Genomic DNA, 25,077 nt, shown 5'->3' on the forward strand with positions numbered 1-25,077 from the left:
AATCCTTTCATAGAAGTTTTTCTAAAAGCTATTGAGAACCACAACCAATCTCGTCTTAAGACAAGTATAAACAAGTATTCTGATCCACTTCAAATGTTGACTACTGTATTATAGGACAGCAGCAATGCCTCCATCCACCTATTTAAATGCACATTTTGGAATATAGCACAAAAGGTGCGTAATGCAAATGCACATGTGTGATGTGCACATCCCAGTAGGTGTGTAAACAACAATGCAAATGCATTGACTGAATCAGTTCCAGGGTCAGTAAATTTTAACAGATGATTGACAGATGTAAGTGTGAGTTTGCATTAATGGAGTTTGCAGCACATTGTCAAACATCAGAAATGTTGTTCTGCTGATTGTAAAAGGCCTCAGCCCTCCGTCAGTCCGTCTTCACAGTGCTTCAATATTATTATTCCTCTATTATTATTCCCTCCAGAACTGTCTTGAGCATCTGTCTGTGCTCCCAAAGAGCATCTCATGCCTTTAAACGCTACCGCATTCCTGTGTTCATTGCATTTTGTCTTTGGCTGTGTCTTCTGAGGTGCAGCTAATTTAAACACCACAGTGGCAAATCCCAACAGTGCCTCAAACTTCATTTCTCTGACCATTATTTGTGCACGTTTATCAGAAAGGGACCAATTTATTCTCTTTTGTGAGAAGAATGCTGCTTTATTCACAAATGTTTGTAAGTTTAATCTGCACCTTTAGATGGAAACCTATCTAGTGAAAGTCTTCTGCGTGCACAGGATTTTTCTGAGGAGCTTTCTAGCATGTCTGGCTGCCGACCACACAAACTCTAGACTCAAACAGACAGGACATCTGCTCTCGATATGGTCGCTATTTCACATAAAGCATGACCCTGCCGCCAACCCTCGTCCTGCACACATGAAAGCCGCTGGGTTCGGGTGCTGTCTGAGTCTGCAAATGTGCTGAAACGGCTGCTCGTTTGTAAAGACACCGACTGCAAATCACAGTCCGTCTTCCCAGCGGCTGCAGAACTCAAAGGCCCTCAGCTTCGGTTTACCACAGAGCACTTTCTGAATACCATACAATAATAGAAGTCGTATTTGACTAAACATCTGCACCACATCAACCGAACAGACACCTCCTCCTAGCCATTTCTGTTTGGCCGAGGGGTGTGGCTAATATACTTAACCACACCTCCCACCTGTCAATACCTCAGACTCCTGAAACAAACAGGAAGTGCATTTTTAGATTTCAACCTAAGATTACAAGGGCAAAGTGTTTTTCTTAAAGACATGCACAGATGAATTGATCACCGCAAACCTACCAACATCACTCCGCTTAGTATTGATTTCATGTGTACTTGTCCTCAAAGTGGCAGCAGGGACAGAGACTTCTGGAGTGGCAGATATTATGCGAGAGATTAGGGATTCTTTATCACGTCTCCTCGTGGCATTCGTATTTGTGAGCAGCGAGAGCAGATTAACATAACGCCGTGGCATGAAGGCATGCCAAAGCCATGCAGTCAGGGGCAGCAAAAGCCTATTAGCTTTTCAAAGGAGCGGAAGGTGCTTCTGAATCAGTCTCAATCACAGCGATTAGCACACTGTTGGGCTTTATGAATGCTGGCTTCTGAGTCATGAGGCTCCAACTTCTTACTACGCTCCTGTTCATTCAACATTTGCAGTACTGTAGCTGCAGGCTTGCACTTTTATTACCAGTAGCCGTACCATCTATACATAATTACATTAATAGGGTTGCATTATATACAGTATATTATATACTGTTCAAAATCTCAACAATATGGAGAGCATTGTATTCATAATTCATGCTGGTTGTAAGTACTGCTTTAAATGGCAAAATAAGAAATCAGAGCAAGTGACAAAGAGAGAGAGACTGAGAGACCAAGAGAACTGAATTTAAATGTAAAAGTGTATGACCATCATGTCTAAATCATATCTAATAATGTCTTTTTCTGGCCTAAATCCAATCCAAGTCATTGTCAACATTTTAAATGTCAACTTTCATATGCACTATAGCCTTCAAACATTGTAAATCAGTAAGATTTGTTTTAAAGAATATGTCAAATTTTATTCAGCGAGAATGCATCAAATTAAGTTACCGTAAATGCATCATTAATAATATCAAAATTCATTCATTCATTCATTTTATTTTTGGCTTAGTCCCTTTATTAATCTGGGGTTGCCACAACGGAATGAGAACATGCAAACTCCACACAGAAACACCAACTGTCCCAGCCGAGGCTCAAACCAGCGACCTTCTTGCTGTGAGGCGACAGCACTGCCTACTACACCACTGCGTCGCCCTCTTTTCAGCTTAGTCCCTTTATTAATCTGGGGTCGCCACAGCGCAATGAACCGCCAACTTATCCAGCACATGTTTTATGCAGCGCATGCCCTTCCAGCCGCAACCCATCTCTGGGAAACATCCATACACTCTCATTCACACATTCACTCATCCACTACGGTCAATTTTAGCTTACCCAATCCACCTATACCACATGTCTTCAGACTTGTGGGGGATACCGGAGCACCCGGAGAAATCCCTCGCGTACATGGGGCGAACATGCAAACTCCACACAGAAATGCCAACTGACCCAGCCGAAGCTCAAACCAGCGACCTTTTTGCTCTGAGTTAAACGTGCTACCCACAACGCCACTGCATCACCCCTAATATCTATTTAATCTAAATTTTAACATGGATGATGTTCATTGGTCATTAAGTCAGCATATTATAATGCTTTCTGAAAGACTGGAGTAATGATGCTGAAAATTCATCTGTAATTAAATATTAAGTTTACTCAACTTTTACATGTTCTTTTTGAAGATTGAAACTTTGAGACTAGTCAAAACAGATGCTCATCATGTCTTTAAATATCACCTTTCGTGTTTTAACAAAGTAATTCTGATGTGTTGTTGACAGCATTTTAGTTTTTAACACATAAGCAGCTGGCTTTCCTCACCATTGCAACTTTAATGCACCTTTTAAAGTATTGCATGAGAAACAAGCAACAGAAACTCCAAATTTAGAATAAAAATCCCTTAATTCACTACATATTCTTTATTTTTTTGCATTTATTTGTGGTAGTTTTGAACTAGAAAAAGGTTAAATGTGAATAATGGCAGATGGAAACACATATGATGAATAAACTCTGATGTAACTCCATTATGCTTGCATTGTTCACTCTTGTTTGTTAGGTTATCAGTACTACTGCCAGATGCTCTAATGCAGGGGTTCCCAAACCTTTCAGCCTGTGACCCTCAAAATAACAATGCCCATGGCCCACGACCCCCAATATTCTCTGAGGTGGTGATAAATTTTTAAACACTGCACACAATGGCATACACGTACCAATAGGCCAAGTCTATTCCTCGTTTAGTTTTGAAGAACGCCACTTGGAGATTATCCTCCATGTTCAGTTGTGGCCTTATTTATTTCTAAAAATCAGTCAAAGATCTCCCTGTCTTGAAGAAGCTCATTACAGAGATGCTTAACTTCAAGCAGGTTTTTTGGGAGAGTCTAGAACAAGGGCATTTTTCCCCACTAACCCGTTAATCTCCACATTTTTTGAAGAAAGGCAGTCCCAGCTGTGTGTCGTAAATCTGAGGAGTTCTGGACAGAATGGGGATGGAAATAAAGGAAATGTGCTTTTGATGGCGGAAACCATGACTTTCTGAACCCGTGACTCTCACATGGTCAGCACACACATTTTGGCTAATTTACAGGTCTGAATACAGCGATATGTTTGAGCAATGTGTTGATAATCTACAATATAATTGCTTTTTTTATTTTATCCCTGTGTAAGCTGACATTTTGTCTCTTTCTTTGTACAAAACAATATTTTGAGAGTGGTAAAGCACTGCTTGTGTGATGAAGCCCATTTAAATGCAGTGTTTAGGATGAGGCTGTTGCAATGTTTACACATACAGTAGTACAGTTTTCATGAAAATAAATCTCTTAAATGAACTGAACCTCAATCGATCCCGCTGTCAGATGTGCATTTCTAGACTGAACTTCTAATTTTATTATCATCTGTGTAGTGCTAAGTGTGTGGTATCTAGTGACTCTAGAACTTGTCATGGCTACGGTATTAAAGATATCCCTTTATGATTTGTTTTTATGTTCATAAGATATTAATTAGGTCACTAAAACTGTTTTCAACACGTTTGCAAACAAGGTAATATTGACTGAGTTTTACTTTAGATGCAGTATTTGTTTTTGTTTTATTAATAAAAATAGTGTAAACAAAGCTGGAGCAGAACATATCTGTGTCTTTTTTGTCCCCTATATGAATGACTATTTCTAAGCTAATTATCAATGTTAAGCAGTTTTTTTCTAAATGAATGAGCTGTTTTGAATGGATCATTTAAATGAATGGTTTAGGGAATCCCTCATAATGACTGGGACATTATAGGGTCATATTTATTGATTCATGACAGGCCTAAACCAGCCTGGTATTTGTGCATTAAGTTGCCTGTTTCCATATTTCTGCATGCCATGTGTTCATTTTTCTGGCCAACACTGATGGCTTTAGCAGATGACAGATGAGCTTGTTTTATACATCATTTCATTTGGTTCATACTTGATGTTCAGCTGATCTTGCAGATTTCCAGCATCGGTCACTGCAAGGACGTGCTGATGTGCATTTCATTTTCTCCATGCAAAGATCGTGTATTTTTGCTTGTCCTCCAGAGGACTAAAACAAGGCTTTTCACAGTCGCCTGCATGCATATATAGAACACAGGCATTCTGTGGAGCACTTCCATTAGAGCTGTGCTGAATGTCTCTGTAAATGATTCAAGTCCTTGTTTTTATCTGTAAAAATCTTCTGGTGTTTCTCTGATTTACACTACAGAATGACTGCTTATTAATTCTGAAAACTATTATTCATCCTTGCTATTTATTATTCATTTGTCGTCTTATTTTAGCTTGTCATGTACAGTGTTTTTTTTATTCTATTTTGAATGTTCTATCAAAAATGATTTAGATTTAGTTTGTGTTTACTACAATAATCTTGCTGAGAAGGCCAGTTCAGGACATCCCAGTGATTGGGCATCCCCCTGGCAGGGCTGTTTATGTGTGCTGTTTATATTATGAGGATAATTCCTCCCCTGTGCAGATCTTGGCCTCTGCTGTGTTTCTGAACAGAGAGCCAAGCTGTGTGTCTGTGTTGTAACACACATGCAGCAGGTCTCAGCCAATGTTAACGGCACATCAGAGACTTCACTCGCTCCATTTTAAATCAATCCTCAGTCTGTTTTATGGATTTGTTTTATGGATTAATACTTTCTACAGGATACTTGAGAGTACTGTATATGTGTAGATACATAGATTGGTCAATACCAAAGATAAAACTGATCAACTAATCTTACAAAAACTGAAAGTCACAGACCAAAGTAATGTTGGGAAGCATGATAAATAAAATTAAAAACTGGAAAAATTCAGAGAAGCATAAAAATATATCAAATTTACTTGAAATTTTGGAGTTTGTAATAACTTTTTTGCAATATTTTTCTATTCTAATATTGCAATGTCAGTTTTTTCTAATATTGTAGTCTGTATAAATGTGTGTGTTTCCCCTGTCCCTCCTGCATCCTCTTGCTCAGTGCTAAAAGTGGGACACGGAGGGACGGTTTGGGCTTCAGGGTGATTTCATCCTGCAAATATGCCACAGAGACAAAGACACGTTCAGCTGGGGTGATAATAACAAGTGTGCCATCTTTAGACACTCAACACACAGCAACCTAAAACCCTTCAGATCTGCTGAATAGAGGATCTGGACGGAGCTGTTTTGTGTTTGTGCATGTGACTAACCTGCCGTGCTGTTTAATGAGATGCAAGGAAATTAGTGCTGCACTAAAGCGGTGAACTATCGATATTGTTGTTGAGTGTTACGATAACAGTGTTTCTTATGATATAACTACAAAAAACCCATTCATTATTTTCCTTTTGCTTATTCTCTTATTATGAGAGGTCACCACAGTGTAATGAACCGCCAGCATATGTTTTACACAGCTGATGCCCTTCCAGCTGCAGCTCAGTACTGTGAAACACCCATACACACTCATTAACACGCACACACTTCTACGCATGTGTTTGGACTGAGAGGGAAAATGGAGCCAATGTGGGAGAAAGTGCAAACTCCACACAGAAAAGCCAACTGACCCAGCTAAAACTCGAACCAGCGACCTTCTTGCTATGAGGCCACAGTGCTAACCACTGAGCCACTGTGCCGACCAGACTACAAAATACTATTTTATTTAGCTAAAAAAATACCTCTAAATAAATGTCATCCACCAGTTGACATGAGAACGCAACAGCGCATATTGAGAAACAGCCATTGATTCAAGGCCTGAAAAGCACTTGAAGATAAACACTGGTCCTTGAAAGTGCTTGAATTCAATTTGTTTACAGTGTTATTTTAACAGTTTTACTGTGCTGCTGTCAAAAGCAGCATGAATAAACTGAGCAATTCTGTCAATTCTTGCTTAATTCTAATTCATGCGTAATTCTTGGTAAATAATCCACAGCTGATTTAATATTTCAGAAGCTGCATTTGAACATTAGGAGAATTTAACTCAGCTTATGTTATTAAAGTTCTGTGAACATGGCTGTTTTAAATGGTCAATATTTTATAAAATTATACTCTCACGCTCCATTCACACGGGGCGTCAGAGTCAACGCTTCCATTCACTTTGAATGGGTGACGTCAGGCGTTGCCGAACTGCATTGTGGATCCGTCGGCGCCGCTTCAGAGGCGTTGCTCGCTACAGAAGTTGGGACTTGCTCAACTTTTCAAGCAGCGACGGAAGCGTCAGCCAATCAGATCGATGTATGCAAAAACACCAGCTAGAAAGTGGCCTGTTGCTCACTATTCATTGGCTGACGCTGCTATGACAATTGCTTCAGCCCCAACTTCAGACACGCCTTCAGTCAAGCGTTGACGCTGAAGCCCCGTGTGAATGGGGCGTCACATGTTTTTATATGGGTGGCTCAGTGGTTAGCACTGTTCCCTCACAGCAAGAAGCTCACTGGTTTGAGTCCTGGCTGGGTCAGTTGGCGTTTCAGTGTGGAGTTTGCATGTTCTCCCCATGTTGGCGTGTGTTTCCTCTGGGTGCTCTGGTTTCCCCCACAGTCCATACACATGCGCTATAGGAGAATTAAACAAGCTAAATTGGCCCTAGTGTATAAGTGTGTGTGAATGAGTGTGTATGAGTGTTTTCAAGTACTGGGTTGCAGCTGGAAGGGCATCCGCTGTGTAAAACATATGCTGAAATAGTTGGTGGTTCATTCTGCTGTGGTGACCCTTGATAAATAAGAGGCTAAGCTGAAGATGAATGAATGTGTTTATGTAAGGATCAAGTGTAAATGAAATGTTAGGTACTGTATGGACTTTATTGGCACTATATTTGCTGCTGTGTGGCGCTGGGAAACTATCTAAATATAAGAAGAGTCGATTTTAATTTCATGCTGACTTAAAACGGTTTCCAAATGCTTCTGATCCACACTGAATCTACATGACTGTTCTTCTGCTATGCAATATTCTGCCTGCTAACCAAGCGTTCCTCTTGTTTCGTCTGGTTTTCAGAGGCAAGTTCGCAGTGGTGAGGAAGTGTGTGGAGAAGAGCTCAGGGAAGGAGTTTGCAGCCAAGTACATGAGGAAGAGGAGGAAGGGTCAGGACTGCCGGACGGAGATCATCCATGAGATCGCAGTGCTGGAACTCGCAGCCGCGTGTCCACGAGTGGTGAATCTACACGAGGTCTACGAGATGCCCAGCGAGATGGTGCTCGTCCTGGAGTAGTGAGTCTCTGTTCAATACTATACCCGATAGGTCTGCATGATGTTAGGAAACTTATGTGCTGTCATCATGGCAAAGAGAAAAGAAATCAGTTATTAGAAATGAGTTATCAAAACTATTATGATCAGAAAAGTGATGAAGAAACTCTTCTCTCCGTTAAACAGAAATTGGGGAAACAATATACAATGGGGCGAATAATTCTGACTTCAAATGTAGCTGCTCCAATCTTGCCTTCTTGCACATCTTGGTTATCAGATGCTCCTCACTGAACATCTTTACCTTGTTGAGCGGAGATGATACTTACATGATGCTATGAAGTTTGCAACACCTATGTAGCTGTGTTTCATGGTTCATTCACAAAACATATCAGCTTCTACACTTCGCAGAAGACAACAGCCAATCACATTACTGCTCCAGTGTTGTGTAAACGAGATTACCTAGGGTATCATCTGCTCTAGGGTAAATGCATGGAGCAAGTCTGCCATGTAGTATAGGTCAAATACCCCATGATCTGCACAGCACAACTAGTTGTATGTTTCCCAGTACTGTATTGCAACTGGAAGGGCATCCGCTGCCTAAAACATATGCTGGAGTAATTGGCGGTTCATTCCACTGTGGCAATCCCTTATTAGACTAAGAGACTAAGCTGAAGGAAAATGAATAAGTATAATACATAAACATTTACTTTAATAAATAAATAGATTGAAAGATTAAATCTTTTTCAGTTTTCTGCTGATTTCTGTGAGCCTTTTGTGACGAATTCTCAATGTTAATCTAGAGACTGAAGTATATAACATTTATATTGTGATCATTCTGTGTAATGCAGGAGGAAAAGAACCATGCATCTGACAAAAATACTGGCAAAAAAAGGAATAACTTATTATACAAAATCAGAAATAGTACTATTAAAGAAGAAGAATATAAATAACAACAACATGCACACTATATAGAATGTATACTGTAGGTTTAAGAGCTTATAATAGTCTGATTGAGTCTCTGCAGAGGGATTTTGCAGGCTGGTAAGTAAAAACTGAGCCGTGAATTGAGCAGTAATCTACATCCAGGATCACGACACGCTGTTAAATATTGAGGTGAAATCCCATCCTATCCAATTAATGAAGTGCAGAGCGAGTGAACTCAGACTGCAGACCTGAGATCAGTGCAGGTATAGAACACAGACTGAAATAAGAGACGGAGCCGAGAATATGGAGAGAAAACCAGAGCACTAATCCACATATAAACCCCCCAAAGCCAAACTGAGCATGCCTGGGTGAGCAGTCGCTATTCCATCAACGCTCCGCATCCACACACACACACACACACACACACACACACACACACACACACACACACACACACACACACACTTTATGGGCTCTCTCTTTATCGCTGTATTGATGTTGCTATTGTATATTCTCTATATAGTCTGTATGTTCTCTCCCTAAAGCAACCCTCGCAGGAAACAGTCGGCACTTTTACATTTTCAGAACACTGCATTCTGAAGGATTTGAGCCGTTTTCCTCATTAGAAACAAAAAATGTCCTCGCATGGTCAAAATTGACTGGTTTTGCTATACTTGTGGGGACAATTGGTCCCCACAATGTGATGAATACAAAGTCACAGAAACACACACATAGAAAGGCAGACATGCATACACACACACACTGACACACAGAGTGAGACAGAAAGACAGAGATATGCGTTCACACACATTCTGAGCTGTGTAGACAGACAGACAGACACAAAGACATGTACTGACATACACACACACACACTTTCTGACATTCACATGTGCTCTTACACACACACCTTCTGACATAGACAGACAGACAGAGGCGTATACACACACACACTGACATACTTAAGACACACATTCTGACAGACACACACACACACACACACACACACAAAGACATGTACTGACATACACACACACACACACACACACACACACATTCTGACATAGACAGACAGACAGACAGAGGCGTATACACACACACACTGACATACTTAAGACACACATTCTGACAGACACACACACACAGACATGTACTGACAAACAGACACACACACACACACACACACACAAAGACATATACTGACATACACACACATTCTGACGAACACAGACAGACAGGCATGCACTGACAAAGACACACGCACACACAGACAGACAGACACACAGACTCTCTCTTTCTCTCTTGCTCTCCGTCACAGACACACACACACAGTGCTCTTCCCTCGTGGTAATGTATGCTCTGTGTGCACTGGTGTATTGGGTTTCCCTCACAGTCGAGTGCTGACATTGACATGGAACTTTGAGCTTCAGGACACAAAGAGTTTCCGGCTGTTCATCATCATCATCATCATCTACTGTACAGCTGCTGCAGTCCTTCACCTACTTTACTGTACTGCAGGGGGAATTCACTCAGTGTGTGTGTGTGTGTGTGTGTGTGTGTGTGTGTGTGTGTGTGTGTGTGTGTGTTTGTCTGAGCGCTTCAATTTAGCCAGTGTTTTTTATCCTGTTGTTGGTCATATGAAGCCAATCTGATGTCCTAGAGAGCTCACACAGACACATTATTTCATTTGGCATGAAGTGGGTCACACATTTCTGACCTCCATTGAACCATATCTCTCTCTCTCTCTCTCTTACACACACACACTCACACACACACGCACACACACACAATGAGTTCAGATGTGATTTCACTTTTTTTGATCTGCAGTTGGATTGATTTATCTGATCAGATTTGGAGCAGATGATTTACATTTCATTATGGCTCTGCGCTTTTATCTTTCAAAAGAGCAAGCAGCAGATGATTCTTAAAGGAACACTCCACCTTTTATTGCAAAAATGCTATTTTTACACTAAACGTCAATTTGTGCATTTGTTCAGCTGATCTGCAGGTCTGACAGGAGCACTTTTAGCTTAGCTTAGCATAGATCATTATATCCGATTAGACCATTAGCATCTCACTCAAATACTCAAAAAAACAAAGAGTTTAGATAATTTTCCTATTGAAACACTGACTCTTCTGTAGTTCCATCATGTATTAAAACTGACAGAAAATAAAAGTTGCTATTTTTATAGAGACCAATATGACTAGGAACTATATTTTTGCTAGTACGTAGCGCCTGATAATCAGCTAACTTTCATCAATACAACCAACGTGATCATCTACTTACACAGCCTTGGAACCATGGAGATATTAGTGGGAGATGATTCAGAACATGTTTACTCTGGTGCAGGCCCTAAACCACTTCTATTTGAGCTGAAATAACATGCAAATGATCTGAGTTTCAGGTGCTGTATAGTATCATTGCATTGCTTTAAACATGGCACAGCAGCAAAGTTTCCTGATTATTATGCCAGACTAATTTTTATTTTCCATCTCAATACATGATGTAGCTACATATGAGTCAAGCTTTAAATAGAAAAACTGATGAAACTCTTTGGTCATTTCTGAGAGTGATGCTAATGGTCTAATCCAAGTCAATGATCTATGCTAAGCTAAGCTAAAAGTGTTCCCGGCAGACCTGGAGATCAGCTGAACGCATTCAGAAATGGCAAAACTCAACTTCTTTACTCGTGAAGAGTGTAGCATGAGTATGTTTCCAAAAGAAAGTGGAGTGTTTAAGGGTTTGTTGCGAATGTGACTTAAATCTTTACGTGGATGTCAAGGCATTTGCAGTTTGACAATGACAAATAATGTTGTCAGCAAAGTTTATTGGTTATTACGCCCAGATAAGAGTATAGTCCCTAGCCATATCAGCCTAGAAAACAACAACTTCATTTTCCTTCAGTCTTAATACATGAAATAGCTACAGAAGAGTCAAGCTTTACATAGAAAAACTAAAATAAAACTCTGGTCATTTCTGAGTTACATGCTAATGGTCTAATCTGATTCAATGATCTATGCTAAGCTAAGCTAAAAGTTCTCCCGGTAGATCAGCAGAATGGGATAAGATATCAATTGAACTCTACTGTTAAATCTAGGAGAAAAGTGTTCGTTTAAGGGTTTATTGCAAGTAAATCTCTTAGCCATATCAGCCTAAAAAAATAACTTCATTTTCCTTCAGTCTCTTCAGTTTAAGAGTTTATTTGCGAACGAGACTGGAATCTTTACATGCATGTCAAGGCATTTGCACTTTGCCATTGGAATATAATGCAGCTCCTCTAAGATAAAGCCAGCCGTGTTGGTTTATTTCTGCGCAGCTGCTTCTGTCCTGGTTGACCCGCTTCCCAGTGTCCGGCGTGAATGGACTGACCCTCGCTGTGGGGAGAGACGGGTCAGCACAGGAATTTTAATCTGCTCCTCCAAACACACAGAGCCCATAGAGTCCCAGCCATGGAAACCGACTCTGTGTGCACAGAAGTGTGTTATGGCTGTGTTGACATTAGGGCTGCACAATATATGATTTCAGCAGCGATATCGCAGTGTGATCATTCGCAATAGTCACATCGCAGGATATTATGATAAGATTAATTGGAAAAACTTTAAATGAATGAATACAGGCTATGATGAGAGAGTTTTATTGTGGCATGTGACTGTATTGATAGTTTGATTGGTAAAACACCAACTCCATTTTCTCCCATGAGCCCCTGCAGGCCGATCTATATGGACAGACATTAAGGGACTCAATGCAGGTCATTTGGTTTCCCTCATTGAAATGAATGCGTGTGTTGAGCTGGATTGAGTTCAGATCATCATCATCTGCCCACACACCAGCAGCTGTGAACATGCAAAGCATAGTCTGAATAAATGAACAGGGGCTTTCCAAGATGCTGTAAAAAGCGTAGAGAAACATCAGATTGCTTGCATTGTTCAGTCTATCGTGTGCATGACTACACTTTTGTTTAGGATGCATGTATTTTTGTACCAAAGTGCGCTTCTGTTTTGATACACATGCTTTGATTATAGTATATTTCTTTAGTAAATTTGATTTGAAGACCAAACATGCTACATTTGTTTAGTTATGCCTAGGCCCACGTAGAATCAGCAGATTCGCGCAGATTTTTGTCATTCAATTTCTTTATTTTTGTGTGTAAATATACTGTTTTCTCAAATTTTTTCCCTAAAATCATGTGCAGAAATGGCAAACATGGTCCTAGTTATGACCAACATAAAATGTTTTGTGCTTTAAGCAAGAATAGCATGTACATTATGGTGTTGGCATCTCTTTTCTCTCTTTTTCCCCCTTATTCTTATGCTACTTTGTGCACAGACTGGTTAGTGCAAAGCTAAATAGAGTATACAAAGACAAAAGCAGATAAAACAATTCACACAGTATGCACACCCTATATACACACATCAAAAACAAAGCTTACTTTAGTGTTCAGGGATAAATATGCTCTATATCACATCCATCTGTTTACCTCTCAGATATGATGTTAAAGGCAATAATACACTATTTTAATAATATTTTCCATTACACTCTATGCTGGATTGTACACTGTTAGACCCAATAAGTTAAGAGAACTTAAATCTTTTCAAGACACCAGTTTCCCTAAACCATTTAAGTTTAAACATTAAACAAACTGAGCAAAAATGCATCAACAAACTCTTAAAGCAAAGCATGATGGGAACTTGTTTGATTTGTTTGCTGATTTCAATGAGTTCACATAACTTTTTTCCTTATAATTACATTGAAGTTTCAGTAATATTTGAGTAAAATATACGGTCACGCTTTATTTAATTGGGAACATTTTCAGCATTAACAAACCATTAACTATGACTTTTAGATCAGTAAACATCTAGTTTACTTCTTATTAATAGTTAAGGTAGTAGTTGATATTAGTGATGTAGAATAAGATCATGCTTTTATTAATGTATTTTTCAATACTTTTCTTGTTTCAGAAAAATGTAATAAATCTGTGCTGTATATTAGTAACCAATACCACCCCATCCCGACAGAGCCTTAAAAAAGTATGTATTCACATGCAAAAAAAGAATACGTAAACAAACAAATGGAAAATAAAAAATAAAAATAAAAACAAAATGTTGTAATAAATAAATGAAAAATACCATTAAGACATTGACATTTCAACACATACATTCCAATAAAAGTGGAAAAATACATTAAAGTTAGTGATTACAAACACAGTGCACATTAACACCGTCACATTGTTTGGGATTACTAAATGGTCAGTCCATTCTTATTTAAAACATGAATGAAGAAGTCCCAGATCTTGTCAAATATGTGCATTTTCTGTTTGATTAAGTCAATCTTTCCATTGCTATACACCAAGACATTTCCTTAATCCAGAGTGACAAGGATGGACCATCAATACTTTTCCAGTGAATGGCAGTCAGGCGCTACGCATGCAATACACACAGATTTGTAAACTTCTGTTCATATGACGTCAGCTGTAAAACTTTATAACAGATTTTAGAGCAAACAGGGATTTCTTTACTAATAGTTTTACTGATCATGCTTTTATAATAAATGCTAATAAACAGCAGGTCGTATGCCACTAGTCAATAGTGATAATTGATTCTTATATTACCAAATATACTTGTATTCAAATGATATATATCATTTCATTAATTGCACATCACTTGACATATATTTTGACACTGCATGTTGATTTAGTGTGTTGTCAAGTGTTCAAGCTGTAGCAAATTTCAATAGTCAATACAAAACCCATCCTACTAAACAGCAGAGCTCAATTCAATTTATGATGCACTCTACACACACATGCGCAAGCACACACACACACACACACACACACACACTGTGCAAAGTCTAAATCTGCACTGGATTAGTCAAATTGCTTCCAAATACATATAAATAACTGGAACAGTTGGTGCATGCACTGCAAAAAAGACCTGTTTCTAGTCCATATATCCCAAAATTCTTAAATCAAGATGCATTTTCTATAGAGAAGCAATAAATATTGACTTGTTTTCAGATATAATGAGTCAAAATGAACAAAATTAAGTGTTTTTCCTGAAAACAAGCAAAGTAATCTGCCCATTGGGGAGGTAAAATGATCTTGCTTTCACTTTAAAGTAAGATTATTTTAGTTATCTTACCTCATTGGCAGATTATTTAGCTTGTTTAAAGAAAAAACATTTAATTTTGACTCTTATTTCTGAATACAAGAAAAAAAAAAAGTAATTGTCTAGAAAATGCATCTTTTTTAAGAATTCTTAGATATTTGGTCCAGAAACAAGACAAAAACTCTTATAAGCATGTCGAATTACAGGGACTGCATGCATTTGTCTGACTCTGATTGTCCGGCCATTGCAAATTATATATTAAGAGTGCCAGGATTGGAAAGCTCATATTTTCAACTGCACTGATGTTTAATCACCAACTAATTCAAGCATTGATGAAACATAATAGTTCTGTGCATGCATCCGCAGCCCTGTTTTAGACCGCAGTTGTCCATGATTGCCTTCATATGTTGCAGTAAATCAGCTTTAAGCACATCTTGCCGACACACCAGGGGGTCGCAGGCAGATAATAGATTACAGCGGCAGATTAGCTTCCTAAGACAAGACCAAGAACCTGCTGGTCAAGCAAATGCTCAACTTTGACCCCAATATCCAGGATGAGCATTTTTCCAGATGAATTCACTCGAGGTCTATAAATCTGGTCACTCGAGGTCATTGTGAGTTAAGCCGAATGGAGCAGACTTATAGTAAACATTGAAAACCAGAGACAACGACTTGCTATGTTTTGCTATTAAGCTGCACTATAAAAATGCTTCATTGTTGTAAGTCAATGTGTCCAATATGGATCCAAATGTTGAGTCATTCAAATATAATAGATTTTTTTACCCAGCTTTGCATGTGCTTGTTCATATTTGACTCAACCTTGGGTTCCAACAACTCAGCATTGTTTAGAGTGTAATAGAGATTGTTTTCGTGTCTAGCATTGATGCCATTAAAGACTATCCACCTTGTTTTTAATGTTAAAGCAGTCATTCACATTTGTATTTTGAGATTTCTGTTGTATGCAATATGCTGTATTTTATTCCTTCAGTTTTCTGTAGCGGTTAATGTAATAATTAACTATATAGTTTTAATAATTGTCCTCATTTTTTAAGAAAAGCAAAGTAAATACTACAGAGTTTTTTGTACAATATTAATATTAAAAATATATGAAGAGCCAATAGGAATCAATCAACCTAACTTGAGCATTTAAATCTGCACTGCTTGCATGTAGTTGTTATCATACACTAATGTGAAGGCTATTATAATAAACATTCTAGTGCTCATTATCGGTGTAAAAATACCTTCACTAGTTATTTCCAAATAGTTCCCATGCTTTAGCTTCATCATCATCACTCAACTATATCTTCAGCCACATAAATGCATGATAACATTGCGTTTATAATCATTGCATTGTCTTTTCTTCATTACTATTAGCATCTACATTGACACACAATAAATAATAAGCATGCAGTTCCAGTTTTGTTGTATCACTAGGGCTGCACGATATTGGAATAAAATGAATATTGTAATATTTAGTTTTTCTGCAATATATTTTGCTATAAATATAGTTTTACCAGATGACCTAAATCGCTTTTTGGGGGGTGGGGGAATTCATAATTTTAGGTTGATTATGATTATTCTACATAACACATACCAATCAAATTACAAGCATAGATAAATACAAAAGAGCAAAGATGCACATAAAAATTACAGTGCTTTTCTGATTTTCTTAGAAGTCATATAATATTTAAACACAAAACTTTAGAATAATTAAATGCTATATATCATTGTATAGTCCTCACCATATATATAATAATTGAATATAAGTAATCTTTGTACTCTGAAGCTACAAACATTAGAATTCCTTGTGCTTTTAAGCTCTCTGGAAATGCTTAATAATAATTACAGGTCTAAAAACATGATGAACTTTCACATTGTTATGGATAAACTTTGCAATGTCAAACTATTGTACCTGCTCAACAATACTCACGACTGGACATTGCACATGCTACGATGTGACTATTGTTGATGTGCACACTGTGATAACGATGCAGAAAAGATCTATTGTGCAGCTCTAGTTATCACACACAGCAAAGCATGCTTTGTTTAACATAAAGTTGTGTGTATTGTTGCGGTTGTATTTTCTTCACAAGCATTAGCTTCACCAATGCACAGTAAATCATTAGCATGCATTTCAATGTTGTTATCTTTTGCTTTACATTCTCAAATTCTTGGATTCTGATGGACTGCAAGATTGTAAACATCTTACTTAGTTTTGGTCTTGTTTCTAGTCCAGATATCTCCAAATTCTTAATTCAAAATGCTTTTTCTTAACAAGCACAAAATATAGTCTTGTTTTTAGAAATAATGAGTCAAAATGAAGTAAGTTTATACTTAAAACAAGCAAAATAACCTGCCAATGGGGGAAGAAAAATAATAATGTTTCCGCTTTGATGTAGCATTACCCATTGGTAAATTATTTTGCTTGTTTTCAAGGTAAAACTCACTGAATTTTGACTTATTATTTCTAGGAACAAGACAAAAGCTCAAAGTAGCCTTTTGTGAGCTCATATTAGCATTATAAATAAAGCCGTGAAAGCAGTAGTGCCTGAAATTAGCCCGTCAGAACTATACACCATGATAATCGTGCTGTTTTTAGAGCGCGGTCAATCATGGTGAAGTAGAGCGTAATGCATTTCCAGCACGTGAAGTCCAGAAAGAGCCAGTTGTAGGCCACAGATTTTTCCTTTATTTCCAGCTTGCCTCGGGTGAGGATATTTTAGGGCAGTGGGACAGTCTGAAGGAGGGGATGTGGTTTTGGCTGGAGTGATAGAGGGTTTATTCATGCTTCTGCGGTGTCCGGCCGGCTGTTTGGGAGAGTCGGGGGCCGGCGGGGGCTTTATCAGACGGGCTCCAGAACGGGGCCTCATTGAGCTCAGAGCTCCAGCTGAGAGTTCATTATGTCAGGGCTCGAAACTGCAGCACGTGAGCCAGGGAAGCGTGGCAGAAACACAGAGAGAGAGATGAGAGAGAGAGGATTAGGGTTGGGAAAGCCCTGTCACTAGTGCTGTTTGAGCGTTCTCTCATTCCTCAATGAATATTGTCAGCCTGTTCATTATCACTGTAACATGCATTTCTATTAAAGGCAAAGCACAATCCAACATCACAATCTGCAAAACATCAATTGCATTCATAATTTTATTATTATTTATTATTTGATTACATTTTTAATGATAATACAAAGTGTTTTCTATTTCTATGGTTCTGTTTCGGTTTCCTCAGTAATATAGATTGCTGATTTAGCTCAGTCAGTAATAATGCATTAAGCAGCAGTACACTACAGTGACTGACATCTCACAACACCTGCGACAGCTCATCCAGGTTTTGCTTAGGTCTCACATCTGTGTTTGAAGAACAAAGCCAACAAGACATTTCTGACTTTATAGGCATGTGACCCTGGAGTCACTCTCACGTTATTATTCACTCTCGGGCCGTTCTCATATATATGACTATCTTCTCTCAGGCAAACATCCACTTGGGTTAGTTAAAAGACAGATTGATGTGCTTTTCCAAGCTTCAAAATAAAAGTCACTATCCCAATATACAGCTTTAAGAGCCAGGGTAACATTTGAAACTACTCTGTAATAGAATATCTGTTAATGAACAGTTTAGTGATTTACATGTGTTTATTTATGGATGTGAATTGCATTATGGGATGTTGATCTCTGCTCTGTCCACTTTTAATGTTGAAAATGCAACTTTAAAGTGACTTTTATCAACATTTTAGTAACATTTTAATAATGTAATATATAAGAAATAATAATATCTAGAGGAATAAGTGTAAAATAACAGAAAATGTGTATTGTAAGGTGTCTGTAGTGTAATATACCACACCAACACAGACAATATAGCACTGCACACTAATAAAAATGATCAGAAAAGTCACTTTTTAGTCAACGTTTGAGGGTTGAAAGTTGTTGGAAGAAAGATCAAGCTCCCATAATGCAGTTCAAAAGCAGAAATAAAGAGGGAGATAGTTAATAAATCAGGATCAGCATGGTGGCTCAGTGGTTAGCACTGTGGCCTCACAGCAAGAAGGTTGGATGTTCTCCCTGTGTTGGTGTGGGTTTCCTCCCCCACAGTCCAAACACATGCACTATAGGGGAACTGATCAACTAAATTGGCAGTAGTGTATAAGTGTGTATGGGTTTTTCCCAGTACTGGGTTGCAGCTGGAAGAGTATCTGCTGTGCAAAGCAATTGTTGGCAGTTCATTCCGCTGTGGCGACGTCTGATAAATTAGGGGACTAAGCTGAAGGAACATGAGTGAATGTTGAGTTTAGTGTCATTTAAATATAATTGATTTATTTTTACCCCAACATTGCACGTGTTTGTTGATATTTGACCCAACAATGGGTTACAACAACCCAGTATTTTGAGTGTAATAGAGATTATCTCTAGCATTGATGCCAATTTTAAAAACTGTCCATCGTATTTTTAATGTTAAAGCAGTCATGTTTTATTTGGGGAGACTTCTGTTGCATGCTTAAACTTATTTTAGCTATATGCAAATCAGTCATGCTGGAATAGTTGGTGGTTCATTCCACTGTGTCGACCTCTGAAATAGAGACTAAGCTGAAGAAAATGAATGAATAAATCATCAATCACAAAATACAGAATGCTGCTGATTTAGGGATGTGTTTTCCAGTAGCTCTGCTTTATTCAGAATGTAGTAAAACGCCTCTCGCAGCACATGGTGAAGCTGTTGGTAGTCAAGTGCACAATATGCTGTTTATGTGTGTTGTTGTTACACATTTCAGCTGTTTCCTCCTACAGAGTGGGAAATTGCAGCGACTGCAGCTCATCATGAGAAATCTGAGCCAGTATGGAGACTGATGCCTGGCCAGAAAGAATGTAGTGGGTGCAGTCGAGTGTTTCCAGCCGCATGGGGAATAACACACTCACACTCACTCACACACACACAGGAGCTGCAGTGCATTGTGGACACACAGCTGCATTCGCTCTTGTCTTTACCCCTGAGTGAGTGCGCGTGTGTGTGTGAGACTGTTATATGTGACCTCATGTGAAGTGTGTGTGATGAAGCTATTCAGTTCATCTGGTGAAATTCTATTCATATCGCATGCAATGCATGCAGCCCTACCAGAAATCCTGGACCCGATATGTAGGTGAAAATGGCATGTATGTTCACCCTGAGTGTTTTGAGATGCAAGTTTTCAGCTTTATTTTCTCTCCGTGTCCTGGAAAGTCCGTGTGAATCCTGGTGTAAACTCTGCGTGTGTCCTCAGCTCTGACCCGCGGCCGCTGTCTGATCGACTCCATCATACTGCCTGATCCCCAGTGCTGGAAACTGAGCGTCGTCTGCATGCTGAGGACATGTGTCTGTTATTAGCTCTAACAGTGTGACAAGCGTTACACGCATGCATTAGGAGACGCTCTGATCTCTCTTTAAAACACAAACAAGTACTGAACGTATTAATCCAAGTCAAGCAGGCTTTTATTGTCATTTCAAACTTTATTAGGTACACATTACTAGTACCGAGTTGAACCCCTTTTGCCTTCAGATCTGCCTTAATCCTTCATGGCAGAGATTCAACAAGCTACTGGAAATATTCCTCAGAGATTTTGCTCCATATTGTCATGATAGCATCACACAGTTGCTGCAGATTTGTCGGCTGCACATCCATGATGCCAATCTCCCGTTCCACCACATCCCAAAGCTGCTCTATTGGATTGAGCTCTGGTGACTGTGGAGGCCATTTGAGTACAGTGAACTCATCGTCATGTTCAGCAGTCTGAGATGATTGAGCTTTATGACATGCTGCGTTATCCTGCTGGAAGTAGCCATCAGAAGATGGAGACACTGTGCTCATAAAGGGATGGACATGGTCAGCAGCAATACTCAGGTAGGCTGTGGCGTTGATGCTCAATTGGTACTAATGGACCCAAAGAAAATCTCCCCCACACCATTACACCACCAACACCAGCCTGAACCGCTGATACAAGGCAGGATGATCCATGCTTTCATGTTGTCTGAGCCGAGCATCCGAATGTGTCAGCAGAAATGGAGACTCATCAGAGCAGCAACGTTTCTCCAATCTTCTATTGTCCAGTTTTGGTGAGTCTGTGTGAATTGTAGCCTCAGTTTCCTGTTCTTAGCTGACAGGAGCGGCACCCGGTGTGCTCTTCTGCTGCTGTAGCCCATCCGCCTCAAGGCTGGACGTGTTGTGTGTTCAGAGATGCTCTTCTGCAGAGCTCGGTTGCTTATTTGAGTTACTGTTGCCTTTCTATTAGCTGGAACCAGTCTGGCCATTCTAATCTGACCTCTGGCCTCATCAACAAGGCATTTGCGCCCACAGAACTGCCGCTCACTGGAGATTTCCTCTTTGTCGGAGCATTCTCTGTAAACCCTAGAGATGGTTGTGTGTGAAAATCCCAGTAGATCAGCAGTTTCTGAAATACTCAGAGCAGCCCGTCTGGCAGCAACAACCATGCCACGTTCAAAGTCTCTTAAATCCCCTTTCCTCCCCATTCTGATGCTCGCTTTGAACTGCAGCAGATCCTCTTGACCATGTCTACATGCCGAAATGCAGTGAGCTGCTGCCATGTGATTGGCTGGTTAGAAATTTGCGTTAACGAGCAGTTGGACAGATGTACCTAGTAAAGTGGCCGTTGAGTGTAGAGTAGGGGTACATGATATTGGAAAAAAAACTAAGATTGCAATATTGTATTTTTCTGTGATACACGTTGCGATACTGTGTGTAGTTTCATCAGACGACTCGATTGGCTCTATTTGGGGGGAAAAAATCTTTATTTTGCAGTTATTGGGATCATTTTGTAGAAACTGTACTAAACCAATAACAAGTATTGATAAATAAAGTAGAGCAAAGATACAAGTAAAATAAACACTGCTCTGGGGGACTTGTATGGAGTATTTAGGTACACAAATTGAAGTCAAATGCAAAAATAACACTGAATAGTCTACATTATATATCCATAAACAATTTATCTTTACAAATATTAAAATTCCTTCTGCCCGAATGCTTTAAACTAGTTTAAGATGCTTACATGAGCCTTAAGAAAGCATGCAAATGAAACATTGTGAAGTCACTCAATATTGTGCTGTACTGAAGTCATGATATGGATAACATGTCAATGAGATTTAGATATGACTTGCACTGTATTGCAATATCAAGTAATAAATAAATCAGTATTGTGCAGTACATCAGCTAAAGTCATGATATGCAGAACATTTAAATGAGACTCTGTTAGATTTAGTTATTGCTTGTACTGTATGTGGAGTTCATTCCAGTGACGGGCTTATAGCGCTGTGGTGTTTATTTTGGTTGCAGGCATGTCCCGCACACAGAGCGCCGTCATTGTTCCAAATCACATGGTTGTACAAACATTTTTAGAAATGTCATTTGCTCAGCTCTTTGCCTTGTTGTTTCAGGGTTAAAGCATCTCCTCTGGGTTTAAAATACACCATTGGAGGACAGATGAACATTACACGATGAACACTGCTCATGCTGCCGTTCAGAATTCAGGATAATGACACTGAAATGTGCAAACTAACTGATGGAAATAGTAGATTTCTTTTTTTCTTTAATGTTGCAAAAAGTTTTCATCACAAAACGGTAAACAATCAACATCGCAAGGCATGTTTACCATTAAAATAAATAAAATACATTAAATTTGTTACTATATTTAATATTTACAAACAGAAATCAAATATTTGGTTTTGTTAGGGATGCACTTAAATATCATTAATGAAAGAAAAATATGCATCCAGTGCCACGATTCATAATTACAAAAGCATCATATTAAAACAAACACTATTAACATGTCATAGAAAGAGTTTGTTCTGTGTTTTATTTACTGAACTTGTACTTATGTAAGACAGTAGTGTTATATAAGGCATCTACAAGAGGTTAAGGTTAAGTTCAGGGGATAGGAGCTGATAATTACCCTGTTTATGTAATGACTTTGTACAAGAAACTGCTATCAAAGTATTATATATTGAAAATGTTTTACTGTTACATGGTCTGAATTATTAACACTAATGCTAATGTAGTATTTACTAACATTAACAAACAATCAACAATATATTTATCACAGTATTTGTCTTTGTTAATGTTAATTAATTTGAAAACCTGCTATCTTTTGAAAGCATTTAAATACATACAACTATCTATTTACTATTATTGCTTATTTATTTGTCTTTTCTCTGTTAAATGATTAAGTTAATTAAGTTTGTTCTTGTGGTTTTGACTTGAAGGCCTCCTATTATGTGAAAATCACTTTTATAAGCAGTTTCAACCCAGTTGTGTCAGCAGTGTGTGAATATCTCCAGTGTCTAATAGTGAACATGTATTATTGTGTATGTTATAATCAGACTTGATGAACAGTCTGCAGAAACACTTTGATTGACATTCTCCCTTTGTATGTGTCATCAGAGGCCCCGCCCACTAGTGTCCTTCATCTCTCCCTCATTAGCATAGGACATTAGTGTTGTATTTAAATCTGACACACAGGCGTTTGTAGCTCCGCCCTCTTTTGGAAAGTGCATTTAATCTCATTTGAATTTAAAGCGACAGTCACCAAGACACCACAATTAGGATCAAAGCTTAAAAAGGTCAATTTCAGAGAGTTATAACACATTATCTGTGTGCTGTTTTGGGCTGAAACTTCACACACACACACACACACACACACACACACACACACACACACACTTACACACACAGACTTATTTCAGACATCAGAGACTTGTTTTACATCTTGTATAAAGGAGATAATAGATGATGACCTTTAATAAAATATAAAAACTGAAAATGAAATGAGGGAAAAAAATGAGACAAGAACTGAAACAAATAATGAAGTTCAGGGATGTCTGAATGTCACGTGACCATAATATTTGTTTGTGTGTGTGCAGCGCTGCAGGAGGAGAGATCTTCAACCAGTGTGTTGCTGACCGAGACGAGGCCTTCACAGAGCAGGAGGTGAAGCGGCTGATGAAGCAGATTCTGGAGGGCGTCTCATTTCTGCACAATAACAACGTCGTCCACCTCGACCTCAAAGTCAGTCTCACTAATCTGCATCTCTCAATTCAATACACATTTATTTCTATAGAGCTTTTCACAATAATCATCCTTCCAAAGCAGCTCCACTAAAGAGCATTACATTACAGTCAACATCAGAAAGGTTGAGTTGCAGGCCAGTCTAGTAAAAGGGGTGGTTATTTTTCTGCAGTTATACACCTACTTTCTATTTAATTATGAGACTTACTGCATTTTACTGGCTTTTATAGGTGAATTAGCTTGTGAGATGATCATCATAACTACACTTTTTGATATACCAAAAATATTTGCTAAAGATTTGTAAGGAATGTGAAGAAATGCTCAATTTTAAAATACATATTTATTACATTATATATCAGTAGAAAAAATATGAATCTGCTAAAGTTTTAAATCAAAACTGCAGCCTATTTTCATTTATTAGGCAAATAACAAACTGGCCAGCACATTCACCTTTCCTCAGTCAGAAATTGTCCATTTGAATAAAATAGTTAAAACTAAATAATAATAATAATAGTAATAATAATAAAAACAATAATAATAATAATAACAATAATAATAAGAATATCATAATAATGACAATAACAATAATAAAAAATAATAATAATAATCATAATGACAATAATAATAATTATAATAATAACAATAATAATAATAATAATATCAATAATAATCATAATAATGACAATAACATTAATAATAATCATCATCATCATCATAATGACAATAACATTAATAATAAAAACAATAATAATAATAACAATAATGACAAAAATAATAGTAGTAATAATAATAATCATAATAATGACAATAACATTAATAATAATAATCCTCATCATCATAATAATGACAATAATAATAATGATGACAATAATAATAATAATAATGACAGTAACAATAATATTAATCATAATCATCATAATGATAATAATAATCATAATAATGACAATAGCATTAATAATAATCATTATCATCATCATAATAATGACAGTAATAATAATAATAATAATAATAACAATAATGATAATAATACTAATAATAATAATGACAGTAACAATAATAACAATAATAATAATAATCATCATCATCATAATGACAATAATAATAATAATAATAATAATGACAGTAACATTAATAACAATCATTATCATCATCATAATAATGACAACAACAATAATAATAATAATAACAATAATGATAATAATAATAATAATGACAGTAACAATAATAACAATAATAATAATAATCA

General features: G+C 37.8%; 1 protein-coding gene across 3 annotated transcripts in view; it reads left to right on the forward strand.

Annotated features, from left to right (window-relative positions):
- stk17a (serine/threonine kinase 17a) overlaps positions 1-25,077 on the forward strand; it is a 44,217-nt gene that overhangs the window by 14,290 nt on the left and 4,850 nt on the right. For all 3 annotated transcript variants that reach the window (XR_015524307.1, XR_015524308.1, NM_001089337.2), the window contains 2 exon segments: positions 7,580-7,792; positions 23,687-23,831. Coding sequence is in view for 1 of the 3 variants with exons in the window: in NM_001089337.2 (NP_001082806.2) it covers positions 7,580-7,792; positions 23,687-23,831 (358 nt within the window). In the remaining 2 variants the exon portion in view is untranslated.

Source organism: Danio rerio, chromosome 24, assembly GCF_052040795.2.
Source record: "Danio rerio strain M-AB ecotype USA chromosome 24, GRCz13ab, whole genome shotgun sequence".
NCBI classification, from domain to species: Eukaryota; Metazoa; Chordata; class Actinopteri; order Cypriniformes; family Danionidae; genus Danio; species Danio rerio.